General features: G+C 33.7%; 1 protein-coding gene across 1 annotated transcript; it reads left to right on the forward strand.

Moving 5' to 3' along the window:
- Window positions 1-227: 227 nt before the first annotated feature.
- LOC107465788 (probable aldo-keto reductase 1) lies at window positions 228-8,121 on the forward strand. Its single transcript, XM_016084764.3, has 7 exons — window positions 228-313; window positions 812-979; window positions 5,477-5,686; window positions 5,921-6,093; window positions 6,260-6,356; window positions 6,910-7,063; window positions 7,713-8,121. The coding sequence occupies exons 1-7, from the start codon at window positions 254-256 to the stop codon at window positions 7,907-7,909; spliced, it is 1,059 nt and encodes a 352-aa protein (XP_015940250.1). The 5' UTR covers window positions 228-253; the 3' UTR covers window positions 7,910-8,121.
- The last annotated feature ends 14,486 nt before the right edge of the window (window positions 8,122-22,607 follow it).

A 22,607-nucleotide genomic window follows, 5' to 3' on the forward strand; every position in this document is an offset into this window, starting at 1 on the left:
GTGCTAACGTCTTGTGTTGATTAGTATTTATTCTACTAAACCTTTCATGATTTTCTCCACTAAGTATTATATATTGATTGATTATTCTTAAAAACGAAAAGGAAAAAAAAAATAGAGAGAGCGAGAGAGAGAGAAATAAATAAATAAATAAATAAAAGAAGATCAAGTCATTGATCAACCAAGAGCAATGTTTTACTTTTCTGATTTATGGTGACATACTCATTCTGATTTGTGTAGCGTAAATACAGAGACAATGGCCGAAGTTCAGAGCATCCATATTCCTCGTGTGAAACTTGGTAACCAAGGCTTTGAGGTATTAAACTCGATATTCTAATTCAAACTCTAAAGTTTGTTTAAAAGATAAGAATAACCTATCAATCTACTGAGTTATTATTATTTATTAGATGTTCTCAAAGTAAAATACAAAAATTTATTTTTTTTCAATCAATTTATGTCATATACACTAAAGTAATTTTGTTATATATAAATATTTGTTAATCACTTGTCATTCAATTAATACAAAAACGATCATTTGCACCGAAAATACCTAATAATTTTTCTAATCTTCTGGGGCTTATATTCAAATTAAAGTATATCTTCAAAGTGGAGCATCTAATAATAATAAATTAATAATTTTATTGGTATTGTGGATCAAGCATTATGTATCTTGTACAAATTAATATAAGGATTTGCAGTCAAAGATAACTGTTGGTCCAATGTAGTTTTGTCTTTTTAAATATTTTAACTTGGATATTATGAAACATTTATATATTAATTTATGATTCAATTATTTACTCTCATATCTATTAAGGTTTCAAAGTTGGGATTTGGATGTGCGAACCTTACTGGAGCCTACGCTGCTGGTGTTTCTGAAGAGGAAGGCATTTCTATTATTAAGCATGCTTTTAATAAGGGAATCACCTTTTTTGATACTTCTGATATTTATGGACTCAATGCTAATGAAATTTTGGTCGGAAAGGTAAATTACTACTTCTTCATAAATTTATTTGGGTTTCGCTTGCAATTACAATTTTTAAGGATATAAATTTGTTTCTTTCTAAAAAAAATTATGTAATACGTACAAGTTATTTTATTATACAAGTTCATACAAGTCATTTTTTTTTAAATCACTCTCACGCGTACGTCTTACGCATGCACATTTCACACGCCTCTTAATTTAACAGATTTCAATTTAACACGCATACGCTCTTCTTCGTGCCGTTACTGCATGTTCTTCTTCTTCTTCTTACTGCACGTTCTTCTTCTTCTTCTTTATCTTCTCTTTCGTTATCATCGTCACTAACACTACCTCCTCCTCCTCCTCTTCCTCCTTTTTTTTTTCATTTGAATTTCTTTTTCTCCTTCTTTTTTCTCCTTCTCTTCCTTATCTCGTTGTTAAAGATAATGAATAATTCAAGTTCAGATTATCAATTGAAGCAAAACGAAATTAATTATTGTTTTAAATCCAATCAAGTAGTTGAGGTGTAGTTAATTTTTTCGTTAGTAGTTTATGATTCTATAGGTGAATAATGTTTCATCGTTGATGGTTTGAATTAAATGTAATGTAAAAGTTCTACATTAATTTTGGTGTAACACGAAAATATTTGGATGTAACACGAAGATATTTGGGTGTATTCTTTAAGAATTTTTAGTGTATGTGTGCTGATAACTTCTACATAATTCAAAACTCTTCTTCTCCCTCTTCCTTATTTTCTACTGATTCTTCTTCTTCTATTTCATCATCATCATCATAATCATCATCTTTTTTTTTCTTATTCATTTTTTCTTATTTTACCTTCTCAAGTTTCTTCTTGTTTTACTCTTTTAATAAGAATAAAAACAACAAAAAAAACAAACAAAGAAGAAGAAGAAACACATAATGGTACAAAATTACTTGGACGATGATGAACTTACATTCATTCAACTAAAAGAAAAAAAGAAATAAGGAAAAAAAGAAGAAGAAAAAATGCAGTAATAGAGGAAACACTTTTCTGTATTTGCAGCAAATTTGGATGTAACACGAAGATATTTGGTGTATTCTTTAAGAATTTTTGGTGCATGTCTACTAACAAGTTCTGCATAATTCAAAACTCTTCTTCTCCCTCCTCCTTATCTTTTGCTGCTGCTTCTTCTCTTTTTCATCATCATCACCATTTTCTTCTTTTTTTTCTTATTCGTCTTTTCCTGTTTGTTTTACCTTTTCAAGTTTCTTTTTGTTTTACCTTCTTCTTACTGCACGTTCTTCTTCTTCTTCTTTATCTTCTCTTTCGTTATCATCGTCACTAACACTACCTCCTCCTCCTCCTCCTCTTCCTCCTTTTTTTTTCATTTGAATTTCTTTTTCTCCTTCCTTTTTCTCCTTCTCTTCCTTATCTCGTTGTTGAAGATAATGAATAATTCAAGTTCAGATTATCAATTGAAGCAAAACGAAATTAATTATTGTTTTAAATCCAATCAAGTAGTTGAGGTGTAGTTAATTTTTTCGTTAGTAGTCTATGATTCTATAGGTGAATAATGTTTCATCGTTGATGGTTTGAATTGAATGTAATGTAAAAGTTCTACATTAATTTTGGTGTAACACGAAAATATTTGGGTGTAACACGAAGATATTTGGGTGTATTCTTTAAGAATTTTTAGTGTATGTGTGCTGATAACTTCTGTATAATTCAAAACTCTTCTTCTCCCTCTTCCTCATCTTCTACTGCTTCTTCTTCTTCTATTTCACATCATCATAATCATCATCTTTTTTTTCTTATTCATTTTTTCTTATTTTATCTTCTCAAGTTTCTTCTTGTTTTACTCTTTTAATAAAAATAAAAACAAAAAAAAACAAACAAAGAAGAAGAAGAAACACATAATGGTACAAAATTACTTGGAAGATGATGAACTTACATTCATTCAACTAAAAGAAAAAAAGAATGGAAAAAAAGAAGAAGAAAAAATGCAGCATTAGAGGAAACCTATTTCTGTATTTGCAGCAAATTTGGGTGTAACACGAAGATATTTGGTGTATTCTTTAAGAATTTTTGGTGCATGTCTACTAATAAGTTTTGCATAATTCAAAACTCTTCTTCTCCCTCCTCCTTATCTTTTGCTGCTGCTTCTTCTCTTTTTCATCATCATCACCATTTTCTTCTTTTTTTCCTTATTCATCTTTTTCTGTTTGTTTTACCTTCTCAAGTTTCTTTTTGTTTTACTCTCTCACCAACACCACCTCCTCCTCTTCTTTCTCCTTCTTTTTTCATTGGAATTTCTTCTCCTCCTTCTTTTTTTTCCTTCTCCTCCATCATCAATTATCTCATTGTTGAAGATAATGAATAATTAAAGTTCTGATTGTCAATTGAACCAAAACGAAATTGATGATATTGAATCCAATCAAGTGGTCGAGGTGTGGTTCGATTCTAGTTAATGTTTTCGTTAGTAGTTTATGATTCTATTGTTGAATAATATTGTTTTTGGTTGTGAAAAATGTTGTGCATTGTTGATAGTTTGAATTAAATGTAATGTAAAATTTTTGCATTAAAGAAAGTATTTTTCTGTATTTGGGTGTAATATGAAGATATTTGGGTATATTCTTTAAGAATTTTTGGTGTATGTGTGCTGATAAGTTCTGCATAATTCAGAACTCTTCTTCTCCCTTCTTCTCATCTTCTACTGCTGCTTCTTCTTCTTTTTCATCATCATCATCATTTTCTTTTTTTCTTATTCATCTTTTTTTTTGTTTTATCTTCTCAAGTTTCTTCTTGTTTTAATGTTTTAATTAAAATAAAAACAAAAAAAGTAAACAAAGAAGAAGAAACACATAATGGTACAAAATTATTTGCAAGATACATTCGTTCAACTAAAAGAAAGAAAGAAATAAGAAAAAGGCAGCATTAGAGGAAATACTCTTTTGTATTTGTAGCGAATTGGGTGTAACACGAAGATATTTGGTGTATTCTTTAAGAATTTTTGGTGTATGTGTGTTGATAAGTTCTGCATAATTCAAAACGCTTCCTCTTCCTCCTCCTCATCTTCTGCTACTTCTTCTTCTTCATCATCTTCTTATTTCATATTTTCATAATGGTACAAAATTACTTGCAAGATACATTCGTTCAACTAAAAAAAAGAAAGAAAGAAGGAAAAAGAGAAAAAGAAAAATACAGCATTAGAGAAAATACTCTTTTGTATTTGTAGCAAATTGGGTGTAACACAAAGATATTTGGGTGTATTCTTTAAGAATTTTTGGTGTATGTGTGTTGATAAGTTCTGCATAATTAAAAACTTTTCCTCTTCCTCCTCCTCATCTTCTGCTACTTCTTTTTCTTCTTCATCTTCTTATTTTATATTTTCATAATTTTTCTTGGGAGGAGAAAATCAAACAAAGAAAAAAAAATACATAATGTTGCAAAATGAATAGAAAGAGAAGGAGGAAAAAAAATGCAGCAACAACAACAGTAATAAAAAAAACGACTATGAAGATGAAACACGCGAAGAAAAAGGAAGAAAAATTCAAAGAAGGAGAAGAAAAAGAAAGAGAAGGAGAAAGAGGAGGAACCCGAAGCGCATTATGAAAACTGTTGAATAGTGCGTGTGTTTACACGCTCGAATGGATGAGCGTCCTTTTTATTAGGTTTGGCCCAACTTGTATAACTTGTAAACCAAAATGACTTGTATGTGTAACACTTCTGTATTATATATATAGTCTCTTACATTTTTAATAAAAGAAACTTGGATATTTAGCTATATTTGGTATGTATTTTTATTTTTTATTTTGGTTTTTTAATATTTTTTTTCATTTTTTGTTTTTTTTTTTTCTTTTATTTTTTTTCTTTTACAAAATTTTAAAAACAGAAAATAATAAAAATAAAACAAAAAATAAAAACATATACCAAATACATTCTTACCTTTTCTATATTGTATTGCATTAATTGCACATGGGGTTTCTTGGAATTTCCAAAACAACAGCTACTTTGTGTCATCCACCAATGACTGCTACTGTTTTACAGAATGGAGGTGAGGTGAGATGAGCTCTCAGCTCTATGGGTGCCATTTGAGAGTGAGAGTGAGAGAGAGCTTCGGGTTAGTTCGATCAACATAGGGTTTTTTTTTTTTTTTAAATGTAAGCAACATCGTATCGGCCTTCCGGGGTGGAAAGTTTTTTTTTTAAAAAATAAAATCTGATCCACTATGGGTTTCTCAAATTCGCCGATTAATAAGGTTTTGTAAAGACAGGCTGAGTCAAACTGATTTTCATTGGTTTTGTTTTTTATTTGATCCAATATCCAATTTGGACTGGTCGTGAAGTGGGATCGCCTGCTTTTCGCTCCGGTTTTTTAAACTATAGTGTAAATTAAAATTCAAGAAGCTATGACTGGAACTTACCCAAAAAACTTTTACGTTTTTTTGAGGCTCTTGTTAGTAAAGTTTTTATTAATTAAGAATTGATAGTTTTTGTAGATTTCCTGATGTATAATATTGTAATTTTCTTTTTCAGGCTTTAAAGCAACTCCCTAGAAAAAAGATCCAAATAGCTACAAAGTTTGGCGTTGAAAAGTTAGATACGAATACTTTTGATATGAAGATCAATGGTACACTAAGCTATGTACGCTCATGTTGCGAAGCTAGTTTGAAACGTCTTGGATTTGAATACATTGATCTCTATTTTCAGCATAGAGTGGACACAACAGTCCCTATAGAAGACACAGTTAAGAACTTCTTTTAATAGTTTTACAAATTAAATGAATTGGAGCATAGGACACATTATTCTATACTTGTTAAATCTTTTTAATACCTTTTTTTGTGTTTTATAATATCTTTACCTTTAAAATTTGTTAAAATTATATATTATGAAATAGAAAAGGATAACATTCCAAAACTTTTTGACTTATTTTATCTTATTAGGTACATTATTAATAACTAATTTGTTGTATTACAATAGATGGGTGAACTTAAGAAATTGGTGAAAGAGGGAAAAGTTAAATACATTGGATTATCTGAAGCTAGCTCGGATACAATAAAGAGGGCACATGCAGTTCATCCAATTACTGCTGTACAAATGGAATGGTCACTTTGGACTCGTGATATTGAAGAAGAGATAATTCCTCTTTGCAGGTTAATTTTAGTTACTTAATTTCATAGAAGTAGGCAGGTATGAGACTTTTATGACTTGTTATAATTTAATATAGAGGGGGAAAACATGGACCTGTTGTTTCTGAATGTGTATTTCATTTATTTGTGATGATGTGAAATTGAGTTTTTCTAATATTTTTTTTTTCAGAGAGCTTGGTATTGGAATTGTACCATACAGTCCTCTTGGTCGTGGCTTTTTTGGTGGTAAAGGAGTTGTGGAAAACCTTCCAGCCGATAGTGTTTTGGTATGTATATTTATGAAACAAATTAATTAAAGTTTCATCTGATCCTTATCTTTTTACTCCATAACTAGTTTGGCTTTTTGAAAAATTTTAAACTTATTTAATTTTGTGCTTTGTTTATAATTATGAATTTAATCTATCTTTTGCATCGTCAATATGACTAGTAGTTATGGTAACTTAATATAATACTCAATTTAGTTTTTTCAAGAGATAAAATTAAGATATCTACATCTATAAAATTTATTTTATTAAACGATCAAATTAAGACTAAATTGAGTTCGACCTCTTACGTTATGTAAACTAGCTGTTAAACTGCTATAGTAGTAATTATCTAAACACTTAAGTATTTTGCTAAAAGAATTAGTAACAAAAATTTTAATTTAATCCATCCTTATATATTCAGAGATCAAATCGAATATTTTTATACTCAAAACCAAAGATTAGTAGTAAAAATTCATAGATCAAATTCAACACTTATTCTAATAATTTTGCTATTATAGACGAAAAAGAATAATTATTTAGTTGTCTAATAGAGGGTTACTTTTTTATTTACTAGAATGCTCATCCTCGCTACCAAGTACAGAACTTGGAGAAGAACAAGAAGATATATGAGCGAATAGAAAGCCTTGCTAAGAAGCACCAATGCAGCCCTGTCCAATTGGCATTAGCGTGGATTCTCCAACAAGGCAATGATGTTGCGCGTATCCCTGGTCGGTAACATACCAAAATATTACTATACATTTCTTTTTAATTTTCTTCATTTACAAGTATATATATAAGATGTAATATCAAATTTGGTTTTTGAAAATTCTAAGCACTTATTCAAATAGTCTTTAATTTATTAAAATAACCAAATTGATCTTTCAATTTTATAAATTGTATTCAACTTTAATTTAACTACTGCTAATATATAATTAATTTGGAGCATTACAATACTAGTGTGACATCCCAACCGAAGATAACATGATTAAGATTTTAATATAATCAAATATGTATCTCAAATTTGTTAATTTGGTTCATTTTAGTATCTACACCAATATAAAATCAATTAATTAAAATGAGTTTAATTAACTAATTTAATACATCTATTTAATTATATTAAAGTCTTAACCACGTCTTCTTACAGTCAGAGATGTCACACTTCCATATCTAGTATTAACGACGCTTAAATTAGAGACAAACGAGATTCATAATTTATAAATTTAGGAACCAATTTGATCTTTTTTAAAAGTCAAAGATTATTTTGATAGACGATAAAATTTTAGACTACAAATTAGACATTACCTAATATATAATGTATAAAAAATATTATACATAATATTATTAGTTACTTGCTGAAATTTGTGTTCACCTTTACAGGAACAACCAAGATTAAGAATCTGGATCAAAACATTGGTGCCTTAGTAGTGAGACTTGAAGAAAGGGTCTTAAAAGAAATTTCCGATGCAGTTCCAATTGAGGATGTAGCAGGTACTCGTCACTTTAATGAAACTCATGGAAAAGCTACATGGAAGCTTTCTAACACTCCACCAAAAGATTCAAGTATCTCAGCTTGAAGAACTAGAAGTCCTCTATATTTGAACAATAGTGTACAAGTTTATGAATTGAAGACAATTCTGTGGAAGCATATGTGCTGCATACTCTATAAAAATACACTGGGATACTCGTAAACCTGTATGAATAGTGATATGGATTGGTTCTTGGCTCGGTTGATTATTATTTGGTTTGTTTTAAAATAAAATAAAATGAGTCAAGTTTAATTTTAGCATGCTTGGAATTTAAATTATACTCTCAATTTATGATTTAGACTAATGCCTTTTTTTCCCCTCTCTTTTCTTTTTGTGTGTTTTGATAAAAGAAAAATTATGAAAATACACAGTAATAAAAAAAATTATGAAATAAAATTCTTTCTAATGTCTTTTACATATAGTACGTAATTATATATAGAGTAATAGAATAAGTAACTTATGAAACAGTTGAGAATTATTAAATTATTTGATAAATTTAAATAAATTAATATTTAATAAATTAATTTTTCAACTATTAATATCACATGAAAAGAATTAATTATCTAAAAATTTTTAATTATCAAATTTGAATTAATCTCTACGTACAAGTGATTCTGCTATAGAAGTCTTATAAGTCCTCTAATTGATATTATGCTCAAATGTGCCTCTAACGGAATTTTAATTTTTGAAAGGATTTTGTTTCCTTTTTTCGAATTTCTTGCCTTCTCTTTCTCCTTCTTCATTTACGTGCTTTTCTCTCTATTCTCTTTCTTCGTTATTCTCGATTTCTATTATTTTTTGACATCAAACTCTGAAATCGTTTTTGAAGTATTTCATCTTCATCGATGTGTTTCTCCTCGTTTTTTTTTATTTTGCAACATTATGTATTTTTTTTCTTTGTTTGATTTTTTCCTCCCAAAAAGAATTATGAGAATATGAAATAAGAAAATGAAGAAGAAGAAGCAGTAGAAGATGAGGAGGAGAAAGAGAAAGAGTTATGAATTATGCATAAGGTGTACTTCAATGAATTTTGGGTGTATTTCTTAAATTCTTTGGGTGTATTTCTGTAATCCTTTGGGTGTATTTTTATAATCTTTGGGTGAATTCCTGTAATCCTTTGGGTGTATTTCTGTAATCTTTTGGGTGTATTTTTGAAGTTCCATTATGTTCAAAACGATTTTAAAGTTTGATTTCAGAAACCATAAAAATAAAAAATAAAAAAACGAAGCAAGAATACAAGTGATAAACGCAAGTAAGACAACGAATGAAAAGGCGAAAAGAGAACGCACGAAGGAGATCGAATAAATTTGGTAAGAAACTCGTTTTCATGGAGGAAGAAGAAGAAGAGTCGTTCATAATGCATGTTGAATAGCGCGCTTTGGAAATAAGAAATAGTTGAATAACGTACATATATTTACTTTTAAATATGGGAGTGTAATGTGTTTGTATTTTATTAGACTTGTGCCAACTTATAAGACTTGTAAACAAAAAAAAAACTTATATATATATATAACAGCCCTCAATCAATTTTATATACGCAAATTTTGACATTAAATAAGTTCCTCAAAAATTACAATACTACGAAAAATGAAAGATTAGATATGTTTTATCCCTTCAACTCTTTTATACAATCAAATAAGGATTTATAAATTATATTATAAATCCAATCTTACGATTCTTTGGATTTACTTGGTACTTGCTTTAAAATAAAAATTGCATATTGAACTAGTAATATCTATCTTTCTATTAATTTATCTATCTATCTATCTATCTATTATATTATATTATATTATATTATATTATATTATATTATATTAAAATTAGATTATTGCACTTAATAATAAAATTAACATAGCATTCTGATAAAAATATTTTTCAATTTATTTTATTTAATTTATTAAATCAAATAAATTATTCTAATTATTTATATCAATTAATTAGTATATATATTTATGCAGTGTATGAAAAATATTTATTTCCTTGTATTTATGTCTAAAATATATTTAAAAAAAAATTATCATGAATATATTTTATTGATATAAAATAATTTATATTTTTTTTGTAATTTATATAAATATCAAACAATGGTATAAAATAAAAAATTAACAACAATCACAATACCAACAACAACAATAATATATTAATTGTACTTTGAATGTCTTATATGTGTTTTAAACAAGGTTCTGAAAATCGAACCGGTCATCGAACCTTTTTAGTTATTGGTTCACTGATTTATAGGTTTAACCGGTTCGACCGTGATTGAACTGAAAAAACCGTTTTATAATAAAATAAATATAAATAAACTGATATCATATACATACAGGCAAACTCAACAATTATATTGAATTAGGGGAAGTATAAAGTATAGAGTGAATAATTCAACCATCAATAAAATAAGCAAATTCACAACAATTAAGAAGGAAGATTGAATTAGTGAGAGGGTGAGCTTCTTGCAGCAGAGAAGAGACAGAATTGAAACAACAATCAATGAAACAATGCTAGCTGTCCCTTTCTCTATTTCTCTATTATAAACACACCAAATATAGTTATAGTCTAACAAATTTCAACAAATCCAAATTAATACTACTCACTAGTAAGAACAATCTCAACAACAAGAATCACAATAGCAATAATTTAATGAATTAACAAGAGTAAGATTGGAATAAAAAAACCAAGTGCTAGCAAAAGGAAAATGGTTTGAGTAATTGAATGGATGTTAATTAACCATACGCAATGGACACCAAGTGACACGAGGATCACGAGAACAGATCCAGCACTGTTTCAGCAAACTTGTGAAGCTTATCCAATGCACTCTCAGCAACGCCTTGTGTGTGTTCGAATAACTCCTTGGCTTTCTCCTCCTCAGGGATGAAGTAACCCAAGAATCACAATAACAATTTAATAAATCAACAAATTAACAATTAAAAAAGAAAATACAGCAACCCAATAATCTAAAGAACAATAATAGGTATACCAAATAAACAACAACAAAACTTGAATAAAAAAATCCAATAAATTAAATCACAGCAACCTAACAATTTAGCAAATTAAGACAACAGCAGCTCAACAATTTAGCAAATTATCAAATTAACAAATTCAAAAACAAAAAATCACAATAAAACGAAAAATATTAAAGACAACAGAGCAACAACATAACAGAAGTAAAAGGTTGATACTTTCATCCATACCTAAACATTACCAGCAACCAACCCAATAATCTCAACTCTCAAGTTCACAACAAACGACATCCAAAATTATTCAAAATTATTCACAATTATTTAGCAAACAACAAAATCCAGTTCAGTAAACAAAGCAAAATCAAAGAGCTACTTAATCAAAGAGTTCACAGTTTAGCAGTTCATCATGTCACAAAATCGGAAAATTTAGTTCAGTTTAGCAGGATCATTTTAGAGTTCACAGTTTCATATTTCATCATGTCACAAAATCAAAGAGCTACTCAACGAACAGAGTTCACAGTATCAGAGTTCACACTTCACAGAATCAGAGTTCATCATGCAACAGTTATTCAATGATTCAATCAAACAATCATAAGTTCATAACTAAAAAAAAAAAGTTACCTGGAACTCTGGATTCTAGAAGCTCGACAGAACATGCAATACAGCAATAGGGAGAGTGGGACTTGGGAGATAGCGACGCCAAGTGAACTGACCAGTGGTGGAGCACCTTCAAGGGACGACGCCTGCTACGTGATAGAGGTGGCCGTTCTAAGCTCCAATGAACGACGGCTGCTGCGCGACAGAGGTCACTGGTCGAAGGAGGTGACTGCGTGATGGAGGTGAATCGGTGACTGCGCGACGGAGGTGACAGCTCGACAGAGGTGATTGCGCGACGCCGGCGACGGAGGTGACTGCTCGAACCCGTCTGGCCGTGTGAGACTGTGATGGCATTCGATGGCGTTCTCACTTCTCTCAGAACCTTGCTCGATGAGAAGAATTGTGAAGGGCTGAAGCTGAAGGCAATTAGGGATTCAGAAATCAGAACATTGATTTAGGGTTTCATTCGTTGAAACGGCAGTGTTTTGTGCCCAGCCCAAAAACTGGCTGGATCACGGTTCAGTTTGACCGACCGGTTATCGGCCGATTCATCGATTCAACTCCGGTTTTCATATTTCACAGTTTTAATGATTGTTCGAACCGTCTTTATGACCGGTTCACGGTTCGACCGACCGGTTTGAACCGGTTTTCAGAACATTAGTTTTAAAATTTTATTCGGATTGTAACAATTCAATTAATACACGTTCTGTTCAATGATTCTTTTATTATATTTTCTTTCATTATTTGTAGTCATAATAAGAAATTATTCTATTTAGTATTTTATATAAAATAAATTTTAAAAATATTTAATATTATTAAAAATATTTATTTTTTAATAGTTGTACACTCTTAAAACACTCATGCATAAATAAAAAAAATAATATCAAAATAAAATTATATACAATATGTAAAAAAAAAAATTTTAAAATAATACCTAAAATAAACTAATAGTGGAATTTCTAACAAAGAAGACAGAAAATATTATTTTATTATCAAAATTTAATTTAAAAATTCTATTTAAGAGATTAATATATTTATTCTTAAAATGAGTCTATGTGTAACACCCTACTACACAAATTCTTATGCTTAAGTCATAAGAGAGGTGATGAGGTATTACGACTTCTAAAAATAAAATTATACATATATATGATAATAGTAAAAAGGTTTTATAACTAAGAACCTTTGATAAAAAGGGTAAAAAGCAAAATCATTAAACAGGAAAAAGCACAACACTCACGAATGTGATAACGTAAGCAAAACGAAGTAAAGAATAAGTTAACATGAGTATATGTACAAAGAGTGCCAAAAACTATTATTAGAATCAGGTAATAAAATGCCTTGATATGTTTGTTTGAGTGATTTAAAGTTTTGAAGGCAAGAATGACTTGAAAAAAATGGAAAAAAAGCATGCAAAGTGGAGAATTCATGAAGAAATGAGGGTTTGTTAAATTCATAGCGACGCGTACGCGTGACCCACGCATACGCGTGAGAGGGAAGTTTTCCAAGCGACCCGTACGCGTGAGAGGGAAGTTTGTCAGGCAACGCGTACGCGTGACCCAGACCCACGCGTACGCGTGACAAGCATTTTCCGTTAGGTCTGATGGAGGCACTTGGATGGAGGGACTGATCTGTCCAAGTTTTGTGAAGGTCAGGGACTTAAAAGTATTTTTCAATGATTAGGAACAAAAATGTCCGCAGAGTCTCAGTTAGTCTCTCTTTTGCAGCAGAACTGCAAATTCCATGGACTTCCAATGGAAGATCCACATTAGTTTTTAGCCAAGTTCTTATAGATCTGTGATACTGTAAAGACTAATGGAGTTAATCCTGAAGTCTACAGGCTTATGCTCTTTTCCTTTGCAGAGATAGAGCTAAACTATGGTTAGATGCCCAAGCTAGAGAGAGTTTTGACTCTTGGGAAAAGCTGGTTAATGCTTTTCTGGCTAAGTTCTTTCCTCCTCAAAGGATGAGCAAGATTAGAGTGGAAGTTCAAACCTTCAGACAAAGAGAAGGTGAATCCCTCTATGAAGTTTGGGAAAGATACAAACAGTTGAACAGGAGATGTCCTCCTGACATGCTCTCAGAATGGTCCATCATAGGTGTGTTCTATGATGGCTTGTCTAAGATATCCAAGATTTCATTGGATAGCTCTGTAGGTGGTTCACTCCACTTGAAGAAAACACCTGTAGAAGCAAGAGAACTCATTGAAATGGTTGCTAACAACTAGTTTATGTACACTTTTGAAAGAAATCATGTAAACCATGGTACCTCTCAGAAGAAAGGAGTTCATGAAGTTGAAACTCTGAATGCCATTCTGGCTCAAAATAAGATCTTGACTCAGCAAGTCAATATGATCTCTCAAAATCTGACTGGAATAAAAACTGCAGCTGGCAGTGCTCAGGAAGCTTCTCCTGAAGAAAAAGCTTATGATCCTGATTAACCCACCATGGAAGAGGTGAATTACATGGGAGAACCCTATGGAAAAACCTACAATCCTTCATAGAGGAATCATCCTAACCTCTCATGGAAGGATCAACAGAAACCTTAACAAGATTTCAATAACAATCAAGGTGGAAGGAACCAAAATAGGTTCAATAACAGGCCACCATTCCCATCTTCTCAAGGGAATATGGAGACCTCTAACTAGAGCCTTTCTAACTTAGACATTCTAGTCTCCAGCCTCTCTAAGACCACCCACAGTTTCATAAATGAAATAAGGTCCTTCATTAAAAATTTGGAGGTACAAGTTGGTCAATTGAGCAAGAGGATCCCTGAGACTCCTCCTGACACTCTTCCCAGTAACACGGAGGTGAATCCAAGAGAAGAGTGCAAGGCCATAACCATGGAGGTAGAGGCCGAATAAGAGGAGAATGGGATGGCATTGAACGCCAGTGAAGGACATATTACTGGGCGTTCAATACCCAATCTGGTAGCAAGCCTGGAGCTGAATGCTAGTGAGGAACCCCTCACTGGGAGTTCAACACCCATCATGGCAGCAGAGCTAGCGTTGAACGTCAGCCAGGGTATCCCTGCTGGGCGTTCAATGCCCAAACAGGCAATCATCTTAGCGATGAACGCTAGTGAGGAACCCCTCACTGGGCGTTCAACGCCCAACCATGCAGCCATTCTGGCGCTGAATGCCAATAAGGAACCTCTCACTGGGTGTTGAATGCCCACTCACCTAGGGAAGCTGGCGTTGAACGCCAGCAAGGACATCCCTGCTGGGCGTTCAACGCCCAGAACACTAGAGGGTTAACGCCAGTCAGGATGGACAGCGAGGGCATTCAACGCTCAACAAGATAACAGAGCTGGTGTTGAATGCCAGTCAAAGCACACCTTTTGAGTAGGGCTGGGCATGGTTTGGATTTTTATAAATTCAATCTGGATCCATTTCAGAACCAGTTTTATGGTTCATGAAACCAAACCGGAACTGGATTGAAGAGAGAAACCGGTTCTAAATCGGTTTGGAAAAACAAAAACCGGTTTTAAATCGGTTTTAGAATTTAAATCCGGTTTTATTTATAAACTGGTTTTAAATCTAGTTTTACATATAAAACCGGTTTTAAATCTGAAAAGGGAAACATTAGAATGAAAATCTGAAACCAACTTCTCCACTTAGAGCCAAATCCCTTTTTCCCCTAAAGAATACTAATTGCCCCATCCAAAAGTATCATGAGTTTTCTCAAAAGATTAATGTCATTTCTTCATCCTTGCATATCATACCACTTTATTTACAACCAAATCAGCATCCAAAATCCATCTTCCTACAATGGAAGCATTCTGGTCAGAAAGTGTTCCCCCTAAACTTGGCTTATTTTCACTTGATTAAAAAAATTCTCAATACATGGCAATAGGCACTAGCTTCATAAAATTAAAAGAAGAAATCAAAGAAATACAAAAAAGAAAGATCTTTAAAGAAGGATTTAAGGAGTAATACCGTCAACAGTATCTGTGCAAAGAATTCATTCTATAAAGGTTTTCTAAAAAATAGAAAAGGAGGAAATAGACACAGAATACAATGAAATTCAACCACCAATGAACAATAGAGACCACAGTGAAATTTGTCGGGAAAATCAAAGAAAATGTGAAATGTAATGTCAAATGTATGGTAAAATACAAAACAGCTTTAAAAAATGTTCGTGTCACTTGTATTCTCCCCATGCCATCATTCAAGATCAACTCAACATAGTATCCCCATAATTGCCCTTGGCAAGACACTAGTTGGAATTATTACATATTCTGGGCAATGGCTAAACTTTCTAGTAAGAACATATTTGGGTTTATATCTGTGTTATTATAAGTTGTGATTCACAACAGAACTACCTAGTGTTCCAACATCCCCAATGAAGTGAAATCTAACAGCATCAATATGCATGGCAAAATCATGATGAATCAGATTCTTTGCAAAATGTACACCACTATTAAAGTCATACAAAGAATAAAGATAATACAAATCCTAAAATTTCATTAAATTCATATACTTGTTTGTATATGCACACTTTGCATTCTAGAAAAGAGTTAAAAGAAGAAGAATAAGGGAGTGGGCAAGGTGGATCACACCTTCACGCTTATTATAGGCTTCTTCAGATATTGTATATTTTTCCACTAATGAAGTATCTTCCAGCCATCCACCACTTAACTCTACCTCTTTCAACAAATAAATTGGCACAACTAGCATGAAAGAATTGATTAATCATCATAATATAAACCCAACTTCCTTTCTCTTATGGCAGACCAAAGCACATGCATATTTTAGTGACCAAACATTATATGACGCTCTCAGGCAAAAAATATATCCGGCAAAATTGGGTCTATCACTGCTTATTACAATATTACTATTCTATACATAATGCATGCTCCCTAGTCTAAATTTGATAAAGTAATCTACTCACCATTAAGAAATCATCTTGAAATTTCCCAGATTCAATAGCAGGCAATCTTCTCAGGAGACTTGACACTTGTCTTAACAGTGAATTTTCACAAGGAACATCACCTGCATTTTAAACAAAGGTTGAAACAATAGTTACTAATGGAAGTTTCAATAAATGTGGACCATGTATGATAATATTGTTCAAGCCAGAAACAGAAATACTTCCCATGGAAACACTATGCACCTATTAACTTGAATGTGGCTTAGCAAACTAGTTGAGTGTTGAATTCGCTTAACATATGTGATAAATAAAAACTTCAAAATTAGATTTTTCTTAGCAGAGATTAAGCTACATAAATGGCAGAATGCAGATAGGCCAATAGAAAATCCTACTAGTAAATAAATAATCCTCCCCCTCCCCCTGTTTTTTTTAAAAAAAGAAAATGATTACTTTATGAATTGATGACTTTGATCCTAAATCTTATCAGTTCATCAATGATTCAACTACTACTTAGTTTAATTAGATATTTTTCAACAAAAAGTGAACCACAGTGAAGAAGAAACTCACAGCAAGATCCACTGAAATGGAGAGTTCAAATGTTCAATACTGAGAGATTTTAAAATTTGCACATTCAATCCATTGAAGTGAAGAAGTCAGTATACTCATGAAGGAACAAAACAAAACAAATCAACAAAATAGAAAAAACCCAGATAAAACTCAGAACTCAGAACAAGGGCAAGGAGGAGGCTTACCTCAATTGATGAGCATGAGCTCCGGTGAGCCACCAACGAAAGAAGAAGAGAACCGAAAAAGAGAGAAGACAGAGTCGCGAATGGGAGGTCGAGGACTCGAGGCAGAGAGACAGAGTCTCGAATCAAAGTGAAGACTGAAGACTCGAAGAGGTAGAGGCCGACGAACCACCGGCGAGCTCCGACGAGAGGCAGAGAAGAAGAAATGTTGATGGTGGATTTGTCGGAGAGTGGATTTGGTTTCGTTGAAGGGGATTTGTCGAAGAGGAGAAGACTCAAAAATCAAAATTAGGGTTTTTTTAGATCTGGATTTTAATTTGGATCTGGATTTGGATCTGGTTTAAAACCATTTAAATGGATTGGATCAAAAACCAAACTATAAAATAAATATAATTTGGTTTGGATTTTTTTTGGTTTAAAACTGGTTTTTTTAAATGGTTTGGTTTGGATTTTTTTAAAATGGTTTGGATCCCGTTTTTTTGCCCACCCCTCCCACTCAAGAACCCTCTAGCCCAGAACCTAAGAAAACCATAAAGTTAATTGTGGTTCCTTTGAATGCACTTCTGTAGTGCATAAGTTTTGATGACTACTCATCCTCGGATGAGGATGAAGACACTAGGGAATAGCAAGTTGCTCGATACCTAGGAGCTCTTATGAAGCTAAATGCCAAGTTATTTGGTACAAGGCCTCTGGAGAAAGAACCTCCACTGCTTACTAAAGAACTCCATGTTTTTGTTCAACAGAGGCTACCTCAAAAGCTTCCAGTTCCTGGACACTTTCTGATCCATTGCACCATAGGTACCATGACCTTTGGCAAGGCTCTGCATGACCTCGGTTCAAGCATCAACCTCATGTCACTCTTTGTAATGGAGAAGTTGGGAATCCTTGAGGTTCAAGCTGCACACATCTTATTAGAGATGGCAGACAAGACAATGAAGAAGCCATATGACTTAGTGGAGGATGTCTTGGTTAAAGTTGAAAACCACTACATCCCTACAAACTTCATTGGAGAGGATGAGGATGACTGTGTCATCCTTGGAAGACCTTTCCTGGCCACTGCTAATGCTATCATTAATGTGGCTAAGGGAAAACTAACCCTACAATTAGGGGAGGATTACATCTTATTCAAGATGCCTCATCCCAATTCTCCCTCTAAAAGAGAGATAACTATGCAACACCTAGTGTGCCAACCCTCTCTTTCTGTGCAGAGCATTACAGAGTCCCTAGACATCAATTCTAAGTTTGGTGTTGGGCTGCCATCAACAAGCTCTAAGCACAAAGGTACTAAGAAGAAAGTACCAAAAGGCTGGAGGGACAAGAAAGTCCCAACTAAAGGCCTCTCACCTGGCATGTGAGTTATCTTCCCCAAAAAGCCAATCTTACCACATACAGTGAGTCGTGTCATGTCTTTAGAGCATGTAGAGCTCATTCATAAGAGGACAAAAAAGAAGTTCATTGTAAAGGGCAAAAATCTGAGCCCATACTCACCTCCGCAAGGAGCTAACCGTCAAGCTAATAACGTTAAAAGAGCGCTTGTTAGGAGACAACCCAACCTTAGTTAATTATTTATTTTTATTTGGTTTTATTTTGTTTTGAGTCATGATCATGTGCATCAGTCAGAACAGAGATAGAATTCACAGCAGGGAAAACAGAACATTCTGGATGGAGTGTTAAAGTTGAACGTCAGCCAGGGTATCCCTGTTGGGCGTTCAATGCCCCTAATGGGCAGCATTGCTGGCGTTAAATGCCAACCAGGGAGCAGCCCCTAGGCATTCAAACGCCAATATAGAGAAGCAGGGAATCTGGATTCCCTAACCTCTCATGACCTGTGGGTCCCACAGCATTTTTCACCTACTCCATTCATTCCCACCTAATTTCACACTTCCCCATACACACTTCTTTATAAACCCTAGCCTAATCACATCCATACCACTTCTCCACATCCATCATAACTGCCACCTACCCCCACCTATTTCAAAATCAATTCTCCCACCCAAAACCCAACCCATGGTCGAACCCCACCCCCTCCCCACTCCTATAAATACCCTCTTCATACCCATTTATACACACACCTCTCATACCCTAATACACCACATAAGGCCGAGCCCTCTCTCTCCCTCTATCTTTCTTTATTTTCTTCTTCTTCTACTCCATTCTTCTCTTTACTTTATTTTTACTCGAGGATGAGCAAAGTTTTAAGATTGGTGTTGGAAAAGCATAACTTTTTTCTTTCCATTACCATTCATTATAGCCAAGGTTAGAGAACCCTCTAGAAAGAAGAAAGGAAAGGCAATAGCCACTCCCTTTGAATCTTAGGAGATGGAGAGATTTACCAAAGCCCACCAAGACCACTTCTATGAAGTAGTGACAAAGAAGAAAGTGATTCCTGATGTCCCTTTCAAGCTTAAGAAGAATGAGTATCCGGAAATCCGAAGAGAGATCCAGAGAAAAGGTTGGGAAGTCCTAACCAATCCCATTCAAGATGTTGGAATTCTCATGGTGCAAGAGTTTTATGCTAATGCATGGGTTACTAAAAACTATGACACTAGTGTGAACCCAAATCCAAGGAATTAGATCACCATGGTCCGAGAAAGAATCTTAGATTTCAGCCCGGAAAGTGTGAGGTTGGCATTCAACTTACCTCTAATATAAGGAGATCCTCATCCTTACACTAGGAGAGTCAACTTTGATCAGAGATTAGATCAAGTGCTTTTAGATATCTGTGTGAAAGGAGTATAGTGAAAAAGGGATTCCCAAGGCAAGCCCATTCAGCTAAGAAAGGCTGACCTTAAGCCCATAGCTAGAGAATGGTTGGAACTCACCCAAAGATCCATCATCCCCACTAGCAATCGGTCAGAAGTGACTGTTGACAGAGCCATCATAATCCATTGCATCATGATTGGAAGTGAGGTGGAAGTTCATGAGGTAATTCCTCAAGAATTGTACAAGGTAGCTAAAAAGTCTCACACCAATGCAAGGTTGGCATTCCCACACCTCATCTGTCATCTATGCAATTCAGCTGGCATTGTCATAAATGGAGATGTCTCTATTGGAGAGGATAAGCCCATCACTAAGAAGAGGATAGAGCAAACTAGAGAGTATGCACAAGAGCCTGTGCAGCCGCCTCAGTACGAGATCCCTGAGATGCCTCAAGGGATGTATTTTCCTTCTCAAAGCTATTGGGATCAATGGAAAACTTCTCTTGGAGAACTGAGCACTAACATAGAGCAATTGAGGATGGAGCATCAAGAGCATACTACCACCTCAATGAAATAAGAGAAGACCAAAAAGCCATAAAGGAAGACCAAAGGGCTATGAGGAAAGAACAACAAAGGCAAAGGAGTGACATAGAAGAGATCAAGCATCATATTGGATCCACAAGGAAGAGCACTCGCCGCCACCATTAGAGGTGGACTCGTTCTCTTTTATCTCCTTTCCTGTTTTTTTTTCCTATTTTCTATTATGTTTTGTCTGTTTTCTTGTTCTAGTTGCATGATTATTTGCATTTATGCCTTAAAGATGTAAAATATTCCACATATCTCTCACCTTTCTTAAAAGAAAATTTTTTTTGAAAAGAATTAAGAGATACATGAATTTCAAGTTTGAAATAAGATTAGTTTAATTTTGATGATGTGGTGGCAGTGCTTTTGTTTTCTGAATGTATGAGTAAGCAGTGCTTATTTGAAGTTGAAATTTATGAATGTTGGCTATTGAAAGAATAAGAAAAAAGGAAAAGTAATATTGATAATCTGAAAAATCCAAAAATTGATTCTTGAAGTAAGAAAAAGCAGCAAAAAGAAAAAAAAATAAAAAGCTTGCATGCGAAAAATAATGGCGAAAAAAATAAAAAATAAAAAGAATGAAATAAAATAAGCAAGCAGAAAAAGGCAAAAGCTCTTTAAACCAAAAGGCAAAAGCAAAAAGACAGTTACCCTTTAAACCAAAAAGCAAGGAAAAAAAGGGCCCAAGGCTTTGAGCCTTAGTGGTTAGGTGGGCCCAATGGAAAAAGATCCTGGCCTAAGCGGCTCAAACAAGTTGTCCCGAACCATGTGCTTGTGGCATGAACGTGTCAAGTGAAAAGCTTGAGACTGAGCGGTTAAAGTCGTGGTCCAAAGCAAAAAGATTGTGCTTAAGAACTCTGGACACCTCTATATGGGGACTCTAGCAAAGCTGAGTCACAATCTGAAAAGGTTCTTCCAGTTAAAGTGTCTATGGCATGAATGTATCCTGTGGTAATACTGGAAAACAAAGTGCTTAAGGTCACGGCCAAGACTCTAAAAACTGTGTTCAAGAATCAAAAAAGAAATTAACTAGAAGAGTCAATAATATCATCTAGATTCTAAGTTCCTAAAGATGCTAACCATTCTATGTTTCAATGGATAGTGAGATGCCAAGACTATTCAGAAGCAAAAAGCTACTAAGTCCCGCTCATCTAATTGTAACTAAGCTTCATTGGAAACTTAAAAATTTATTGTATCTTATTAATTTTCTTTTCCATGCTACTGTGTTTTAGTTGCTTGGGGACAAGCAATGATTTAAGTTTGGTGTTGTGATGAGCGGATATTTTATATGCTTTTTGGCATTATTTTCATATAGTTTTTAGTATGTTTTGTTTAGATTTTATTAATTTTTTATAGGTTTTAGTGTTAAATTCACATTTTTGAATTCAACTATGAGTTTTTGTATAATTTCAGGTAATTTCTGGCTGAAATTGAGGAGCTGGAGCAAAAGTCTAATTCAGAGACAGAGAAAGCACTACAGATGCTGTCTGGATCTGACCTCCTTGCACTGGGAAGAGCTTTTCTGGAGCTACAGAAGTTTAAATAGAGCACTCTCAACGGCTATGAAAATCTGACTTTCAGAGCTTTTCAGCAATGTATAATAGTCCATACTTTGCTTTGGATTAGAAGGCCAAAAATTGGCAACCAACGCCAGTTTCTTGCCCTCTTCTTAGCGTCCAGCGCCCAAAAGCAGAAACCAGCATCCAAACGCCCAATGAGGACCCTCTAGCTGGCGTTCCTTGCCCAAGAGACCTCATATCACATGGATCTCATCAAATCTCATCCCAAACACTCACCAAGTGGGCCTCAGAAGTGGATTTTAGCACTAAATAGTCTGTTTTACCCTTACTAGTCATCTGTTTAGTATTTAAGGGATTAAATTTATGTTATTTACACTTTTAATCATCATCTTCACATAGCATACACGTTTTTACTTTCTATTTTACTTCAGCATGAGTTTCTAAACCTCCTAGGTTGAGGGGAGGAGCCCTGTTGAGTCCTATGAATTAATAAAAGTATTACTGTTTATTCTTCGATCCGTGTTTGATCTATTTCTAAGATGTATATCCGATGTTCATCGTGGTGAATAGGATGATCGAACAATCAGCTCTGTTTATCACACTAAGACGTCATGCCTGACAAACACCCGCGTCTACTTGGGTTCGTGTGAATACGTGACTGAAAAGCACGGGCCAACAGCTATGTTTATAATTCTTTCAAACGGTTAATCTACGACTTCATTGGGGACTTCTCGAGACACCCGTTCAGCCGATTTCTGGGGAGATTAGAGTCTC

The sequence above is a fragment of the Arachis duranensis genome, chromosome 9 (genome assembly GCF_000817695.3).
Source record: "Arachis duranensis cultivar V14167 chromosome 9, aradu.V14167.gnm2.J7QH, whole genome shotgun sequence".
NCBI lineage: Eukaryota > Viridiplantae > Streptophyta > Magnoliopsida > Fabales > Fabaceae > Arachis > Arachis duranensis.

Coding starts and splice junctions, on each gene's coding strand:
- LOC107465788 (XM_016084764.3), top strand. CDS start 254: ATGGCCGAAGTTCAGAGCATCCATATTCCTCGTGTGAAACTTGGTAAC. Junction 980..5,476: donor ATGAAATTTTGGTCGGAAAG/GTAAATTACTAC, acceptor TTTCTTTTTCAG/GCTTTAAAGCAACTCCCTAG. Junction 6,357..6,909: donor TTCCAGCCGATAGTGTTTTG/GTATGTATATTT, acceptor TTTATTTACTAG/AATGCTCATCCTCGCTACCA.